This window comes from Macaca nemestrina, chromosome 12 (assembly GCF_043159975.1).
Source record: "Macaca nemestrina isolate mMacNem1 chromosome 12, mMacNem.hap1, whole genome shotgun sequence".
Classification (NCBI taxonomy): Eukaryota; Metazoa; Chordata; class Mammalia; order Primates; family Cercopithecidae; genus Macaca; species Macaca nemestrina.
The window spans coordinates 3,314,425-3,331,028 of NC_092136.1; the positions used below are offsets into that span (position 1 = coordinate 3,314,425).

Here is a 16,604-nt window from a genome sequence, read left to right on the forward strand (position 1 = left end):
ACCCCAAACCCACTCCACCCTCCTGGAGGCTCTGGCCTGTGCACCCATCTTCATCTCACCTTCACCCTGCAAGGATGGGAGGCTGAGACTCCCTGGGGCTACCCTGGAGAGAGGGTTCCAGGACCAAGGGGAGCTCTGGAGAGGATGGAAGCGCCGCTCCTCACCCCATTCCATAAAAAGACAAAGGTGCCCAGAATGGCAGGAAAACGAACAGGAAGGGGGACCCACAGGGCCCCGCCCCTGCCCCGCCCCTGCCCCATGCCCAGATGGGGTGGTTCTCCCATAGGACAGGAGTAAGGCCAACTAGTCCCCAGACTCCCAGGAAGAGAGCTCTGCGGGGACCATCTCCCCAGAACCTTCTGGAACCCAGGACAGGAAGGTGTATATGGGTGGGAGAGGAAGTCTTCTCTCCTTCATTTTCTGCTCATGATACCCCTCCCTGCCCGGGAGCCACCATTCTTGTTCTTGCAGCAAAGATGCCACACAGGGCGGCGGTTGGACCTGTCCTACCCAGGCGGCTTCCGTCAGAGAGTGCCAGAGTTCGCGGGGAAGCACGCGCTGGCAGGAGGTCAAAACCACATGCATTGGATTCCAGCCTCTTTTTAAGCCCAGGCTTTATTCCAGCCTCTTTTTGAGGAATTTGACTGAAAAGTTCCCTCCTTCTTGGCTGATGTGCCGTGCCGTTCTGGGCTCCTACCCTTGGCTCCAGCAATGCTGGTGACGAGGCGCTGGGGTCCCCGAGGAGAGGAGGCCTCCAGGAAGGACCTGGCCTCAGTCCACGCCGTCCAGGGACTGTGGCGCTGCCCTCTCGAGCTGTAGCACCTGGAAAGAGAGGCCTGTGACACCACAGCCCTGCGAGGACAGACTCTGGGGCTGTCGAAACACTGGCACACACCAAAAGCGGGTCACAAGTCCCAGAGGTGAAAAAGTAAATTACCAGAGTCTCCACCGGATGCTGGGAGTGTGCGCTGGTAAAGCCTGGAGGGGCGGGTCCAGCACACGCACAGCTGTCACCGCAGACGACAGCACGGCAGTGTTTCCACCTTTACCTGAATCTGTCTCTGATGTTCCTACGTGTTTTCACTCTTGTGGCTGCACAGCGTCTGAACCCCCTTCCTGATCTGGGGGAGCTCACCCGAGTGCATCTTGGTGGGAGCCAAGCCCCACCGCCCACTACAGAGGCCAGAGCTGGGGTAGCTCTCTCTCCTGTCCTGGGTGGCCAAATGACAGGGCCCATCACCTGAGGCTTGGCCACTCCACTGCCCGGTGACCCAGGGACACTGGGATTCAAGGATGGCAGAGCAGGTTGGCATCCAACCCAGACAGGGTGTGGCGCATGGGCTCATCCAGCCACAGCAGGGGATATAGGGCAGCAGCCACCTGGCCTGAGTCCCAGCTTTCCAGACCCTGTGACCCCTGCCCTCCCTTCCACGCTCTAAGTCACTCTTTCAGCAAGTTCCATTCCACAGAAATCAGCCAGACACAGTATCTGTTCCTTACAACCATGCAGCCCCAAACACCTTCCGGCCCCAAACATCAGCATTCCTCAACCTTGGCGCCACCAACATGTGGAACAAAGAATTCTCTGCCAGGCGTGGGGTTGGGATGGGCCCGTCCTGCACGTGGAAGGACATTCAGCAGCATCCCTGGGCTTCACCCACAGGATGCTGGGAGCACAGACCCTAGCCCAGTCGTGATAACCAAAATCATCTCCGGTCATCACCTAACGTCCCTAATATGTGCACACACACAGTGGAGAACTATGCAGCCTTCGGAAAGAAGGAAATTCTGCCATTTGCAGCAATATGGATGAACCTAGACGAACATCTTAAGTGAAATAAGCCAGGCAGAGAAAGACAAATACTGCATGGTCTGAGTCATCTGTGGAATCTCAAAAAGGGGATCTCGTGGAAGCAGAGAGTGCGATGGCGGCTACCAGGGGCTGCTGGGTGGGGAGATGTTGGTCAAAGGCCACAAAAGAAGTAAGTTCAACAGATCCAGTGCACAACATGGTGACTGTAGTTAATATTGGAAAATTGCTGACAGAGTAGATTTTAAGTGCTCTCACCACACACAAATAATAGGCATGTGGGGTAAGGCATGTACAGTGAAAGAGCTTGACTTAGCCATTCCACCGTGACACTCGTATCGAAATGTCATGTTGTATACCATCAATATACAGAACTTTTATTTGTCATCATGAGAAAAGTAAATTTAAAAAACACTTTAAACATACTTGTCCCTTTGCAGAAAGGAGGACAGTAAAAAGTCACTGTGTATATAAGAAAGTTTTTCAGTCTTTCATGGAAATAACCTCACGTTTCTTCTACAGACACTAAACATGGAGAAAGAAACATTTCTGCTGGATTTACCTGATTTTCTATGCACCGAAACTGCCAAGGCCAGCTCGTGTTGTACAGGAACGGTCGCAGATCAAACCTGTTGTCCTCAGGGCTGTAGTTCTCGGCGTGGTACGCGGGCGTGAGCGTGGTCATCTTGTGTCTGTTCATGGAGTGCTTGGTGAAAAACCACTTCACTTTGTCAGCGACCTGGTTGGCGTGCAACACACGAACTTCATGTTAGCAAAGCTGGAGAGACCCCAGGCTGGAATTCCGATGCTGGACCACACAAGCAAACGGTTAATGGGTTACTCCCCACACAGGACCTTCCCCAGTGGCAGGCATGGGGGATGCCCAGGCTCACACTGGGGGCGCTGGCCGAGCTATGAAACCAGCATCCCCCTAACTCTGATGCTATGAAAACAGGGTCCCCCGCCTCTGATGCTATGAAAACGGGGTCCCCCGCCTCTGACGCTATGAAAACTGGGTCTCCTTGCCTCTGACGCTATGAAAACTGGGTTTCCCTGCCTCGGATGCTATGAAAACGGGGTCTCTCTGCCTCGGACGCTATGAAAACGGGGTCCCCTGCCTCGGACGCTATGAAAATGGGGTCCCCCTGCCTCTGACGCTATGAAAACAGGGTCCCCCGCCCCTGATGCTATGAAACCGGGGCCCTCCTGCCTCTGATGCTATGAAACCGGGGTCCCCCTGCCTCTGATGCTATGAAAACGGGGTCCCCCATCTCTGATGCTATGAAACTGGGGTCCCCCTGCCTCTGATGCTATGAAAACGGGGTCTCCCTGACTCTGATGCTATGAAAATGGGGTCCCCCGCCTCTGATGCTATGGCATGCTGACTCGGGAGATCTGAGATAAATCCCGCGAAGATTTATTTCACAAGGCTTCCAGGAGGTTCCATGGGACTACCATGCTTGTGGGTTTCAGCCCAGGCAAGACTCACAACTAGCAGAAAAGCAATACTATTCTGACCCTGAGGTTTACATTCTGCCCTCAAAGAAAAGGGAGCACTTGTTTCATGTCATGTTTATCTGGCTGTGGGTGAGCCTCACACAGATTAACTTTGGGCCAGCAGAAGACCAAAGTTGGTAAAAACAATTGGAGAGTGTTACTGTGTGAGACACAGTTTTATTATGTTAGGGTCACACTGTCGTCTACTTGTTCCTGCAGGTCAAACCGGCCTCTGCAAAGGGGACATTACCTAACTGGCCTCCCTCTGTGACATGTCCCACGGGCTTTACCTGTCTCGGGGTGCAGACGTGTCTCCACATGCCGAGGAGTTTGCAGAACATACTGTAGGGCCCCATCTTGGCCACCTTCCTGAGTTTCCCATAGACCGAGAGCTCTGCATACGTCATCCCCATATCTTCCTGTGCACGACAAAAATCCGTTCCACAGTGACAGCAAGTCACAGCGGGAGGACAGCCTAAAGCTTCTTTTGGAGTTGGGGACCAGAGACCCAGGAGGTGAGACTCTCCCAGGGAGGCAGGAGCAGAGGTGGGCTTTGCTCCCCATCGCTGGTCAGCCAGTAAGGAGGCAGCATTTGGAAAACAGCAACGAAGAACCAGGCATTTGGTTTGGAGGACTGCAATGCGTGACCTGTGGCTCACCAAGAGCACTCGTGTCTGAAGGCCCAGTTCCTGGGGATGTGACTTTATTTGGAAAAAGAGCGTAGGCCGGGCGTGGTGGCTCACACTTGTAATCCCAGCGCTTTGGAAGGCCGAGGTGGGAGGACTGCTTGAGCCCAGGGGTTTCACATGGCAAGACCTTGTCTCTACAAAAAGTAAAAAACTAGCTGGGTGTCGAGGTGTGTGTGCACCTGCAGTCCCAGCTACTTGGGGGGCTGAGGTGGGAGGATCACCTGAGCCCGGGACATCGAGGCTGCAGTGAGCCAAGATTACGGCTCTACACTCCAGCCTGGGTGACAGAGCCAGACCCTGTCTCTTAAAAAAAAAAAAAAGAAAAGAAAAAGAAGAAAAGAGAAAAAGATAAAAAGTCTTTGCAGATGTAATTAAGTAAAGAATCTGAAGGTGAGATGACTCTGAATGTGGGGTGGGCCCTGCATCCAATGACATCCCGTATGTCATTGGGATGTCATAAGGGCCAGGAGGACACGTAGAGAACGGGAGGCCACAGGAAGAAGGAAGCAAAGGATGGAGTGATGCAGCCACAAGCCAAGGAACACCTGGAGTCCCCAGAAGATGCAAGAGGCAAGAAAGGACCCCCTAGAGCAGCGGTCACCAACCCCCAGACCATGGATGGGTACTGGTCCCTGGCCTGTCAGGATCTGGATCGCAGAGCAGGAGGTGAGCGGAGGGGTGAGTGAGCGTTATCGCCTGAACTCCGCCTCCCATCAGATCCTCGGTGGCATAGATTCTCACAGGAGCGCGAGCCCTACTGTGAACTGCACAAGCGAGGGATCTAGGTTGCACGACCCTTATGAGAATCTACCACCTGGTGATCTGAAGTGGAACGGTTTCATCCCAAAGCCATCTCCCACCCTCTGTTTGTGGAAGACGTTGTCTTCCAGGAAACCCTGGTGCCAAGAGACTGGGGACCACTGCCCCAGAGCCTTCGGAGGGACCAGGACTCTGCCAACACCTTGATTCCAGACCCTGGCCTCTGGATCTGTGAGAGAAGAAATTCCTGTTGTTTTAAGCCACCGGGTCATTAGTGACAGTAGCTCCACAAATCATCCGAGGAAGGCGTGGCACACGGAGCAGATGGAGCCTGTCTGCTGCCCTCTTGAGCCCGTGCCCTGAAGAGTGGGGGACTCAGAGAAGAGGACTGGGGGCTCACTGAAATCTGGGCCATGCTGGAGGCCATGAGGTGCCGCTGGTATCACTATCACAGCGCCAGGCAACAAATGCCTCAAGCCAGGCTCAGAGGAGCCGATTTCACCGTGAGGCTCATACAACCCAGGCCCCTTCCATTGTTCAAGACCCGCTCCGATTTCCCCTGGATTCCTACCACACCCCAGGGCCATCATTAGACAGTACGGCCACAGCCATCGCTGGGCCTTCTTGTCCGTCCCTCCAGGGGACTCTAAGTGTTTTCACTGCAGAGGCCACGTCTGTGTTGCTCACCACAGCGTCCCCAGCACCTGACGGGTTGTGCACAAACGGCTGATTGACGGGTTTCTTTCCCATGAAGTGAGCATTTTCCAGTGTGACATTTAATTCCTTCAATTCAACAATAGCTGGAGACTTCAATACCCCACTTTCAGTAATGGACAGAACAACTAAGATGAAAAATCAACAAGGAAATGGAAGATACAGACAACTCTGTCAAGCAGGGAGGCCTGGCACACGGCTGCAGGGCGCTGCACCCAGCGGCCGCGGAACCCGCCTTCCTCCCAAGGGCACACGGGGCACTTCCCAGGCCAGACCATCTGCTGGACCACGAGAGAGGCCTCAGACAACTTTAAATGTGGAAGTCATACAAAGTGCTTTCTCACCACAATGGAATAAAAGTACAAATTCAGTAACAAAAATTTTGGAAATTCACAGATACGTGGAAATTAAAGAGCATATTCCTAAATAATCAATGGATCAACAAAGAAGTCACCAAGGGAATCAGAAAATACTTGGATAAATGAAATGAAGACACAACAGACCAAAACGTATGGGAGGCACTGAATGCAGTGCTAGGAGGGAAACTTGTAGCTGTAAACACCTACCTTAAAAAAGAAAAAGATCTCAAATCAATAACCTAACTTTCCACCTTGGGATACTAGAAAAAGAAGAGCAAATGAAACCCAAAGCCAGCACAAGGAAGGAAATGGCAGAGATCGGAGGGAAATTAACGAAAGACAATAGAGAAAATCAACAAAACAAAAAGTTATGCTTGGAAAGACAAAAAAAAAAAAAAAAATTGACAAACCTTTAGCTAAAATGACCAAGAAAAAAGAATGAAGACTCAACTAAAATCCGTAATGAAAGAGACACCTTAGTGACTTTACAGAAATCAATGGCGAGGCCGGGCGCGGTGGGTCTGTAGACCCAGCACTTTGGGAGGCCGAGGCAGGCGCATCACCTGAGGTCAGGAGTTCAAGACCAGCCTGACCAACATGGAGAAATCCCGTCTCTACTAAAAATACAAAATTAGCCGGGCATGGAGGCGCATGCCTGTAAATCCCAGCTACTTGGGAGGCTGAGGCAGGAGAACTGCTTGCTTGAACCCGGGAGGCGGAGGTTGCGGTGAGCAAAGATTGCACCACTGCACTCCAGTCAGCCTGGGCAACAAGAGCAAAACTCCATCTCAAAAACAAAACAAAACAAAAGAAATCAATGGATCGTCAAGAAAGACAGGCACGCATCACTTAATGACAGGGATACGGTCTGAGAAACACACGGCCAGGCCACTGCATCTTGTGAACATCCTCAAGGCACTTACACACATCCAGATGGTCTAGCCTCCTACACGCCTATGCTCCATGGCACAGTCTGAGCTCCTTGGCTACACACGGGCACAGCATGTTGCTGTGCTGAATACTCTGGGCCAGTCTAACACAATGCTAAGTATTTATGTATCTAAATGTAGAAAAGGGACAGTAAAAATACAGTAGAAAGGATAAAAGATGGGACACCTGCATAGGGCACTTCCCAGGACTGGAGCTTGCAGGACTGGAAGCTGCTCTGGGTGAGTCAGGGAGTGAGTGGTGGGTGAATGGGAAGGCCTGGGATGCTACTCTGGGCTGTCTAAGCACTGTAAACTTAGGCTACAGTCAATTAATACAAATATATTTTTCTTCCTTCAATAATAAATTAACCTTAGCTTATTGTAACCTTTATATCTTATACACTTTTTTTGTTTGTTTGTTTTGTTTTGCTTGTATTTCTTTGGTATAGATGGGGTTTCACCATGTTGGCCAGGCTGGTCTTGAACACCTGACCTCAGTGATTTGCCCACCTCAGCCTCCCAAAGTGCTGGGATTACAGGCGTGAACCACCGCGCTCAGCCTTACCTTATAAACTTTTTTTTTTTTTTTTTTTTTTTGAGACCGAGTCTTGCTCTGTCGCCCAGGCTGGAGTGCAGTGGCCAGATCTCAGCTCACTGCAAGGTCCGCCTCCCGGGTTCACGCCATTCTCCTGCCTCAGCCTCCCAAGTAGCTGGGACTACAGGCGCCCGCCACCTCGCCCGGCTAGTGTTTTGTATTTTTTTTTAGTAGAGACGGGGTTTCACCAGGTTAGCCAGGATGGTCTCGATCTCTTGACCTTGCGATCCGCCCATCTCGGCCTCCCAAAGTGCTGGGATTACAGGCTTGAGCCACCGCGCCCGGCCTAAACTTTTTAATTAAAAAAAAAAATTGACTCTTATAATAACAGCTTAAAACACAAATACACTGTCAGCTGCCACACACAAAAATTAACTGGCTCACAGACCTAAACATAAGGACTTAAATGATAAAACTGTTGGAAGAAATTATAGGAGCAAATCCTTGTGACCTAAGGAAGTTGGAGGGTCATGGATCTAATTGTAAAAATATTTTTTCTTATTCTATAAGCTTCTTTCTATTAAAAACAGATTTTTTATTTTGCTTTTTAACATTTGTTGTTAAAAACTAGTAACACAAACACGTCGATCAGCCTGGGCCTGCCCTGGGTTAGGATCATCAGGCTTGGCAGAAATTCTCTCTAGCTGCGACGGCATGACCCTGTAAATCGGAATCTTAAGGAGGTTACTAAAAAGCTCTGAGCACTAATACATGAGCTCAACAAGGTGCAGGGTATATGGTCAATATGCAAAAATCAACAGTGTTTCTCTATAAAGTAGCAATGAACAACCTACACATGAAATTATTAAAACAACTCCATTCACCAGAGTATCAAAAACGATAAAATATTTTGAAATACATTTGGCAAAAGAAGTGCAACCTTAAATTCTGAAAACTAGAAAAAAACATTGTTGAAAGACATTAGAGGCCGGGCGCAGTGGCTCACTCCTGTAATCCCAGCACTTTGGGAGGCCAAGGTGGGCAGATTACTTGAGGCCAGGAGTTTGAGGCCTCATGCTTCGCCCAACATGGTGTAACCCCATCTCTACTACAAATACAAAATATTAGCAAGGCGTGGTGATGCACATGCATAATCCCAGCTACTCAGGAGGCTGAAGCAGGAGAATTGCTTGGGCCAGGGAGGCGGAGGTTGCAGTAAGCTGAGATTGCGCCACTGCAACTCCAGCCTGGGAAACAGAGTGAGACACTGTCTAAAAAAAAAAAAAAAAATTAGAGACAACTTAAATAAGTAAGACATTCCATGTCCCATGTTCATGGATCCAAAGAGTTCTTATGATTAAGATGGCAGAACTCCCCAAACTGATCTACAGTGTCAATGCAATCTCCATCAAAATGCAAGCTTTTTTTTTTTCTCCAGAGATTGACAAGCTGATCTCAAAATTCATATGGATATTCAAGAGGCTCAGAGTAGCCAAAATCCTTCCTACAAAGTTATAATAATCAGGACAGTGTGGGACCAGCATAAGGAAAAACAGAAAAGATCTGTGGGACAGAATTGAGTGTCCAGAAATAAATCCTACATTTACAACAAGGGTGCCAAGCTAAATCAATGTGGGAAAGAATCATCCTTTCAGCAAATGGTGCTAGGACCACTGGATATTCACATGCAAAGGAATGAAACTGAACCCCTTCCTCACACCACACACAAAAGTAACTCAACTAGATCACAGACCTAAATGTAAGGATGAAAACTAGAAAACGCTTGGAAGAAATTATAGCAGCAAGTCCTTGTAACCTAAGAGGCTGGAGTGTCATGGATCTTATCACAAAAAGCCCACAGCCACTTCTCCCAGCATCCATTAAGCTACAAACCACAGCCTGGGCCTCATCATGAAGGGCCAGTGTGCAGTGGAGGAGTCAAGGGCGATTCTCCTCCTAGGTCACTCTAAAGCACAAGCAGAAACGCCCCTCCTGCCTGCGAGGGACTTGTGTTCCTCCGCCCGCCATATGCTCTCCCTCCCCTCCCACCATGTCATCCCCGTTCTGGGGCCCCAACCATGAGGAAGTAAATTGAAGTGTCAAAGGCCAGCGATGTGACTGACACTGAGCCCTGGGCACCCAGGCCAGGGACCCAGTGACAGTGATGGAGCACTGCTCCTGGGGTCAGGAGGGAGGTTGGAAGAGCCAGCACCACCATGCAGGAGGTGGGGAGGAGGGCAGGAAGCGCCGTGGCAAAGCCACTGCCATTACCTCGTCGGTCTGGGACACCTGTCCATCAGCCAAGGGCTCCAGCTCTGCGGTGGCCGGCGCCGACACGATGCTGCAGCCAAAACACACAGAGGTGGGTCAGTGCAGCTGCGAGGGTGGTGTGAGCTCTCGGAGAGAATCCCCAAACTAAGTTTCCCGAGTGTGCTGGCCCTGGTCACTCCGTTCACCCTGGGCAGGACATCACCGAGGCTTGCGGTGCTGGGCTTCCCAGCAGGGGTGAGCACCCTGGCCTGAGGAGCGTGGGCACTGCTGTGGCCTCCCGACCCCAGGAGGGGAGGCAGAGGTGGAGGCACAGTGCAGGGCCAGTCCACCGGGCACTGTCCACACCCGGGTCGAGGGGACTCTGCTGTAGGGAATGTCAATGGCCTGTGCACGGCACGATGTTGAGGAGCACCCCTGGCCTCTACCTGCTAATGCCCAGCACACCCCGTGTGGTGAAGCTAACTAAGCATGTCTGCAGACATTGCCTGCTGTCCCCTGGGGGGCACAGTCACCCCAGTGACAATAAGCAGAGAAGAAAACACATTCCCGTGGCAGGAAACCTTGGCAAAGGCCGAGGAAAGGTCTGGGCACTGATCCGTCTTCTGTCACTTCTATTTTTTTTTTGAGACGGAGTGTCGCTCTGTCGCCCGGGCTGGAGTGCAGTGGCCAGATCTCAGCTCACTGCAAGCTCCGCCTCCCGGGTTCCCTCCATTCTCCTGCCTCAGCCTCCCGAGTAGCTGGGACTACAGGCGCCCGCCACCTCGCCCGGCTAGTTTTTTGTATTTTTAGTAGAGACGGGGTTTCACCGTGTTAGCCAGGATGGTCTCGATCTCCTGACCTCGTGATCCACCCATCTCGGCCTCCCAAAGTGCTGGGATTACAGGCTTGAGCCACCGCGCCCGGCCCCGTCTTCTGTCACTTCTAAAGCACAGGTGCTCTGCTCAGATGTGGCGAGCCTCGGTCCGCCAAGCCTCGGCCTGGGGAAGGGAGGCAGGGCAGGCGGGGAAGGCAGGAGGCCGCAGCTCCGTGATCTGGCCGGAGTCGGGGGGCTGTGGAGGCACCCACAGGAAGAAAGGGAGGCTTGGTCACAGGCCTCAAGTGCCAGCTCAAGGGCAGGACTATTCAGCAGGCAACAGGAGCTATGAAGGAGCCTGAGTGTGGGCCAGGGTGGCCAGGCCCGTGCTGGGAGAGGAGCCCGTGGCTGCGGAGCCACAGCCCGTGAGCACGCTCACCTCTGCAGGGCAGTAAGCTGGAAGCGCTCGATGCAGAACTGGACGAAGGCTCTCAGGTCTGTCTTGCTGATTCCGCCTATGGGGTTGATGTCTGCACTGGAGCAGTCATACTTGGTCAGGTAGCCCAGGAGACTGCAGGGAGAGGGAGAGAGAGCGCGGGTTCCCGAGGGGCCGCAGATTCCATCAACCCCAGCCGTCCATGGAGTTGCTTCTTCCAGGGGCCCTGAAGCCAGAGGCGTGGCAAATTCAAGCCTCCTGGAGAAGTCCCCGAGCAACCCGCAAAGGTGGCAGAGGCTGCAGAAGACCCAGGAGGGCCTTTGAGCACACCAGAGGAGACAACGGGGATGGCAGGCAGGTTTTGGGGGTCACCAGCACGGAGCTGGGAGCAGCCGTCTGAACAGAGCTGAGGGATAGAGGTCTTGGGGTGTCGGGAGTGAGCAGGGACTCGACACACGTGGACGGACACTCTGCTGCCCATGCGGCCGGGCCCTTCCCCTGCCTGTCAACTCTGAGGCCTGCGATCAGCAGAAGAATCCATCCCTCACTAAGATGCCCACGTCCTAATCCTCAGAACCTGTGACTCTGTCACCGCACAGGGCAAAAGGGACTTTGCAGATGGACTCGGGTGGGGACTTGAGATATGGGGGTGATGCTGGATTGCAGGGTGGCCCCGAAAGGCAATCACAGGGGTCCTTAAAAGAAGGGGGTGAAAATGAGAGTCGAGGGAGCCCTGACTGCAGGGGAAAGACAGAAACGCGGGGCCGCTGGTGGTAAAGACGGAGGAGGTCGTGAGCCAAAGAAGGCAGGACTCCAGAGCCTGGAAACGGCAGGAAACAGATTCTCTCTGGGGCATCCAGAAGGAACCCACCACGTCCACACCTTAACTTGAGCCAGGGGACCCATACTGGACGTGCGTCCCACAGAACTGAGGGACCATAAATGTGTGTTGTTGAAGGCACTCACCTAGTGGTACTGGGTTCCAGCCGCCCTTCTCCACCCCACCCCACTGCCACCGCTGGCACAGGCCTCCAGGTTCTCCACGGGACTCCTGGCTGACCACCCATCTCCGCCACACCAGGCCAGGCCAGGCCCTTCCACCGTCTGAATCCTCTCAACGCTGCCCTTGACCTTGCAAGGCCTTCCAGACTGGCCCCTGCCTACCCCACCAGAGGCATTTCTCGACACTCTCAAACTCACACCTCCACGCCTTCTCACCCTTCCAGACCCTCACCGTGGAGCAACGTCGGGGGGTGTAAGACCTCCAGGGTCCCCACAGAGGGACAAGTGAGACCCTGTGCTGCCTTCAGTGGGGGCTGTCCCAGTCGCCCCATCACTCCCTGTCCTGTCCCGCCCAACGGTCCTTTAGCAGGAGCTGGGATATGGGCCAGACGGGCCAGGGGAGATGACAGTCTCCATCTTACCACCTTTTCTCTTCCATCCCCAGTGACTGCCCAGGACTGGGGAAATCCGCCTGGGCTGACTCAGAGAGCACAGCCAGGTGAAATCCCGCAGTGCAGAGCTCAGCTCAACCTGCAGACCCACGGGGCCAGGACGCTGCCTTGCCTTGGCGGAAGGAAACTCCGGCTGGGAGGTTGGGGACCACGGGGATGGGGAGGCACGGTTATAGGGGGAAAATTGAGGCAGACTTTTTCTGGTGAAATCGAGACTGATTTGGTGGATTGGTGAGACTCTGAAGCCAGCAACAGGCGTGGCCATAAATTTCAACACAGGACCACCGAGTTCCAGCAGCTGTCCCCTCCTCTCGCGCTCTGCACGGAGCTTTCCCCCAGGCTGGTCACTTCCAGCAGCCGAAATCATGTTGTTAGATGCCCACTTTCAACACAGTCTCTCAGCCCTGCATTCCCATGCTAACCCCAACTTAACCCCGCAGGGCTGGCTTCACTCTCCCCTCCCCTCCTGCTCCCTCTGGAACCTTCTCCTGGGCCTGCCTCTGAACCCACCCCTCCTGCTGCTGGGGATGCGCTGGCCGGGCCCCCAGCAAAGCCACGCTCCTGCTTGGTCACCTGCTCTCATCTCGCCAGTAACATCCCCACTGCTCCGCACCAGCAAGTCCACCCCCTCTCTGTTGGTCTTTTCTTTACAGCATTTTAAGGCAAGAAAACAAATGGAGACCAGTCTGGGCAACAGAGCGGAAACAAAAAAAATTTGGCGTGGTGGTGTGCCTACAGTCCCAGCTACTTGGGAGGCTAAGGTGGGAGGATCGCTTGAGCCCAGGAGGTCGAGGCTGCCGTGAGCTGTGACGGTGCCATGCCACGCCAGCCTGGGTGACAGAGCAAGACCCTGTCTCTAATAATAAAGCAAACTCCTTTTCCTGTCCCCACTGATCTCGGCAGCGCTTATCCTGCGCCTCCCCTCCCCTTCGAAGTGAAATTTCTGGAAACAGCTGTCTCTGGCTTCTCACACCTCCCCCTGCCCCACACTGCACACTTTCCAAAACCAGCTCTGTGGGTCTTCCAGTCCCCACTCAAGACCAGGCCTTTCAGGGAGACAATGACGGAACCTCAGTCCTGGGGCAGTCACGACTCAGGCCTTCACGGGCTCTTCTCCACCCACCCTTGCCTCCTGCAGGCCTTTATGAAACCCAGTTCTCAGTAGGGCCCTCCCTGGGTGAGCTGCTTACAAACTCCCAGCTCTCCCTTCCCCTGCTTGAGCTCTCTCGGCAGATGTTTCCTACAACACACATGTTATCAGCTGGGTTATTGCTGTCTGCTCCTACTTGCAGAGAACAAGAATTGTTTCTGACTCATTCACACCACCGGGAAGAAAGCCTGATGGGGGACAGGTGTCCAACAGGCCCCCGACGAGCAGACAGGGATGCAACGGAACTAGAATCAGAAGCAATTCAACAACAGAATTACAGGGAAATTTAAAAGAAATCAACACTACACACTTGAGATTCTCGCCAGAATGCAGAGGAAGAGAAGGACTGGCTGTGTCCAGTGAGAAGAAGACAGCAGACGGGGATGCGGCATGTGAAACAGACAGAAGGGCTTTGCTACATCATGAGGGGCGTGTCCGCAGCCACAGAGCCTTCTGTCCCGCAATGAGAAAGGGGCAGCTGAGGAATTACGTTTGCTTATTTTTTCTTTTTTTTTTTTGAGACAGAGTCTCGCTCTGTCGCCCAGGTTGGAGTGCAGTGGCGCCATCTCGGCTCACTGCCAGCTCCGCCTCCCAGGTTCACGCCATTCTTCTGCCTCAGCCTCCCAAGTAGCTGGGACTACAGGCGCCCGCCACCACGCCCGGCTAATTTTTTGTATTTTTAGTAGAGACGGGGTTTTACCATGTTAGCCAGGATGGTCTCGATCTCCTGACCTCATGATCCGCCTGCCTTGGCCTCCCAAAGTGCTAGGATTACAGGTGTGAGTCACCGCACCCAGCCCGTTTGTTTATTTTCTAAATGGCATCTAGAGACCTTCCAGCTCCCAGAACCCAATCCCGCCCTGGAAAAAATACTCGTTTCTTTGTTAATATTTTAAATACTAGAAAATGATGGACAAGAGTTGTGAGGGGAACTGTTGTAACACAATTTTATAACAGATCAAATTCTTCCGCATCTACAAAAGCAATGAAAAACCAAACCAAACATCAATCTCCTCAACTACACCAGAGCTCAGAATACACACCAGCCACTCACCCCTCCTGAAAAATCAGTCCCTTACAAAGGCACCAGAGGCACCAGAAAAGCAACGATCAAAACATGCATGAGGAGGATGAGAATGTTTACACGGTATCAGGTGTTAATTTCAGATTTCTGTAATTAGAACAATAAAATAGGATTTAAAAGTAAAAAATCAGTTTTAAAAGAGAACACGTCTGTAGACAGACAAGGATGCAGAGTGATTAAGACACTTATACCCTTTGGGAGGCCGAGGCGGGCGGATCATGAGGTCAGGACATTAAGACTAACACGGTGAAACCCCGTCTCTCGTAAAAATACAAAAAAATTAGCCGGGCATGGTGGTGGGCTCCTGTAGTCCCAGCTACTAGGGAGGCGGAGGCAGGAGAATGGTGTGAACCCGGGAGGTGGAGTTGCAGTGAGCCAAGATGGCGCCACTGCACTCCAGCCTGGGCGACAAAGCGAGACTGTCTCAAAAAAAAAAGACACTCACACCGTAGAAAAAAGGGAGGGATAGATGGATGGAAGGAAGGAAATGTGGACAGATGGGTGGATGGACGGACCAAGGGAGAGATGGGCGGATGGATGGGTAAGTGGACAGATGAAATGGTGAATGAATATATGGATAGATGAGTGGACAGATGGACAGATGGGTGGATGGACAGACACATGGGTGGATAAATGGATAGGTGGGTGGGTAGATGAATGTGTGGATGGACAGTTGGGTGGAGGGATGTGTGGGTACACGGATGGATGGATGAGTGCACAGACAGATGGGTGAATGAATGGATAGGTGAGTGGGTGGGTGGATGGATGAATAGATAGGTCATAGGTGGGTGGGTGGACAGACAGATGGGTGGGTGGGTGAATGGATGGATGAATGGATGGACAGACAGATGGGTAGATGAATGGACAGGTGAGTGGGTATATGGATGGGTGGATGCATAGATGGATAGATGAATGGACAGATGGATGGATGGGTGGATAGATGGATGGCCCAACTGATGGATGGATAGATGGATGCAGAGACAAACAAATGAATACATGACAAATAGTTTTTGAAATTCCTCAGCTCCTAAGGAGCAACTAAGAATAGCACAGACGAGCTGAGAGGGGCAGAGGCTCACCTAAGGGAAGTGGGGAAACAAAGGCTGGAAAAGAATTTCTAGGAGCCTCCACTGCTGGGCTCGAGGGGCAGCTTGAATTTTATCCGGGGAGTATTTTCAGTCCACATAAAAAATGAACTCTGGTTTGGAGGTAAAAACTAGCTGCAAAGGAATGACTGAAGAGGCAGTGGAACAGCCTAGAAGAAAGAGGGGAGCCCGACCATGGCAGAGGGCAGTGGGAAGATGAATTTGAGGCGCAGGAGAGACGAAGAACCACAAGGCTGATGAAAGTGGTGAGCACCCAGAGCCACTGGCAGGTACACAATGCTCATAGCTCTGCCACTCGGGGTGGGTGAAATTCTAGAGGAATGATGTCGTTCCAGGTACCAAACCCGCCATGAGAGGCACAGGAGTCACCCTCAGAGCGTGTCACCCTCAGAGTCCTGAGAGGTTCGGGGGCCCACCACCATGTGCCGGTGGACCACACTCACCTCTCATCCACATTGGCGGATCCCAGCACGAGGAGCCCACCACGGATGCCCCGAGACCAGAGGCTCAGCTGAGCAAACAGATAGGCGAGGACCATCCGTATTCGAGCCTGGACAACACAACAGAGGAAATAACAGGTTCCCTCGCAAAGGAACACATGGGAGACGCGCACCCACAGACTCTTGAAAACAAGAAAATTAAAACAGCTTAGGAGCTCTCTAGTGTTCTGGGAACATCAGAGTCTCAGAGTCCCACGGTGTCCCGAGGCCTTCCTCTCAGGGTTGTCCCAACTCCACAGGGCTCACGCAAGCTCGGTGGGGCTTGTCTTCAAAGATGGGAGCACCCGGAGCCCAGGAGGGCAGAGGGCAGAGGGCAGAGGGAGCATCAGTGGCAGCAGTGGGGTCCCTGGGAGAAAGCTTGGCAACTGCATTTCCATCCCTTTACCACTGGCAGGAGGGGAGGGGCCACCAAGGCACAGCAGAAAGGGGACAGGGAGAGACAGGACAGATCCCAGCAGCGGGAGCCCTCGGCCTCTCTTCTCCTCCACCCATCATGGAGCACCCAGTCAAGTGCAGTA

The 16,604-nt window shown here is 52.7% G+C and overlaps 1 protein-coding gene across 5 annotated transcripts in view; it reads right to left on the minus strand.

The window, feature by feature from the left end:
• Positions 1-597: 597 nt before the first annotated feature.
• The window catches only part of LOC105469743 (NAD synthetase 1), a 48,928-nt gene continuing 32,921 nt past the window's right edge, over positions 598-16,604 (minus strand). For all 5 annotated transcript variants that reach the window (XM_011721243.2, XM_011721244.2, XM_071074095.1 and 2 more), the window contains 6 exons: positions 16,030-16,136; positions 10,796-10,927; positions 9,564-9,633; positions 3,598-3,726; positions 2,373-2,549; positions 598-822 (listed from right to left, as the gene is read on the minus strand). In XM_011721243.2, coding sequence (XP_011719545.1) covers positions 772-822; positions 2,373-2,549; positions 3,598-3,726; positions 9,564-9,633; positions 10,796-10,927; positions 16,030-16,136 — 666 coding nt within the window. In that variant the 3' untranslated portion in view covers positions 598-771. The remainder of the gene's footprint in view (positions 823-2,372; positions 2,550-3,597; positions 3,727-9,563; positions 9,634-10,795; positions 10,928-16,029; positions 16,137-16,604) is intronic.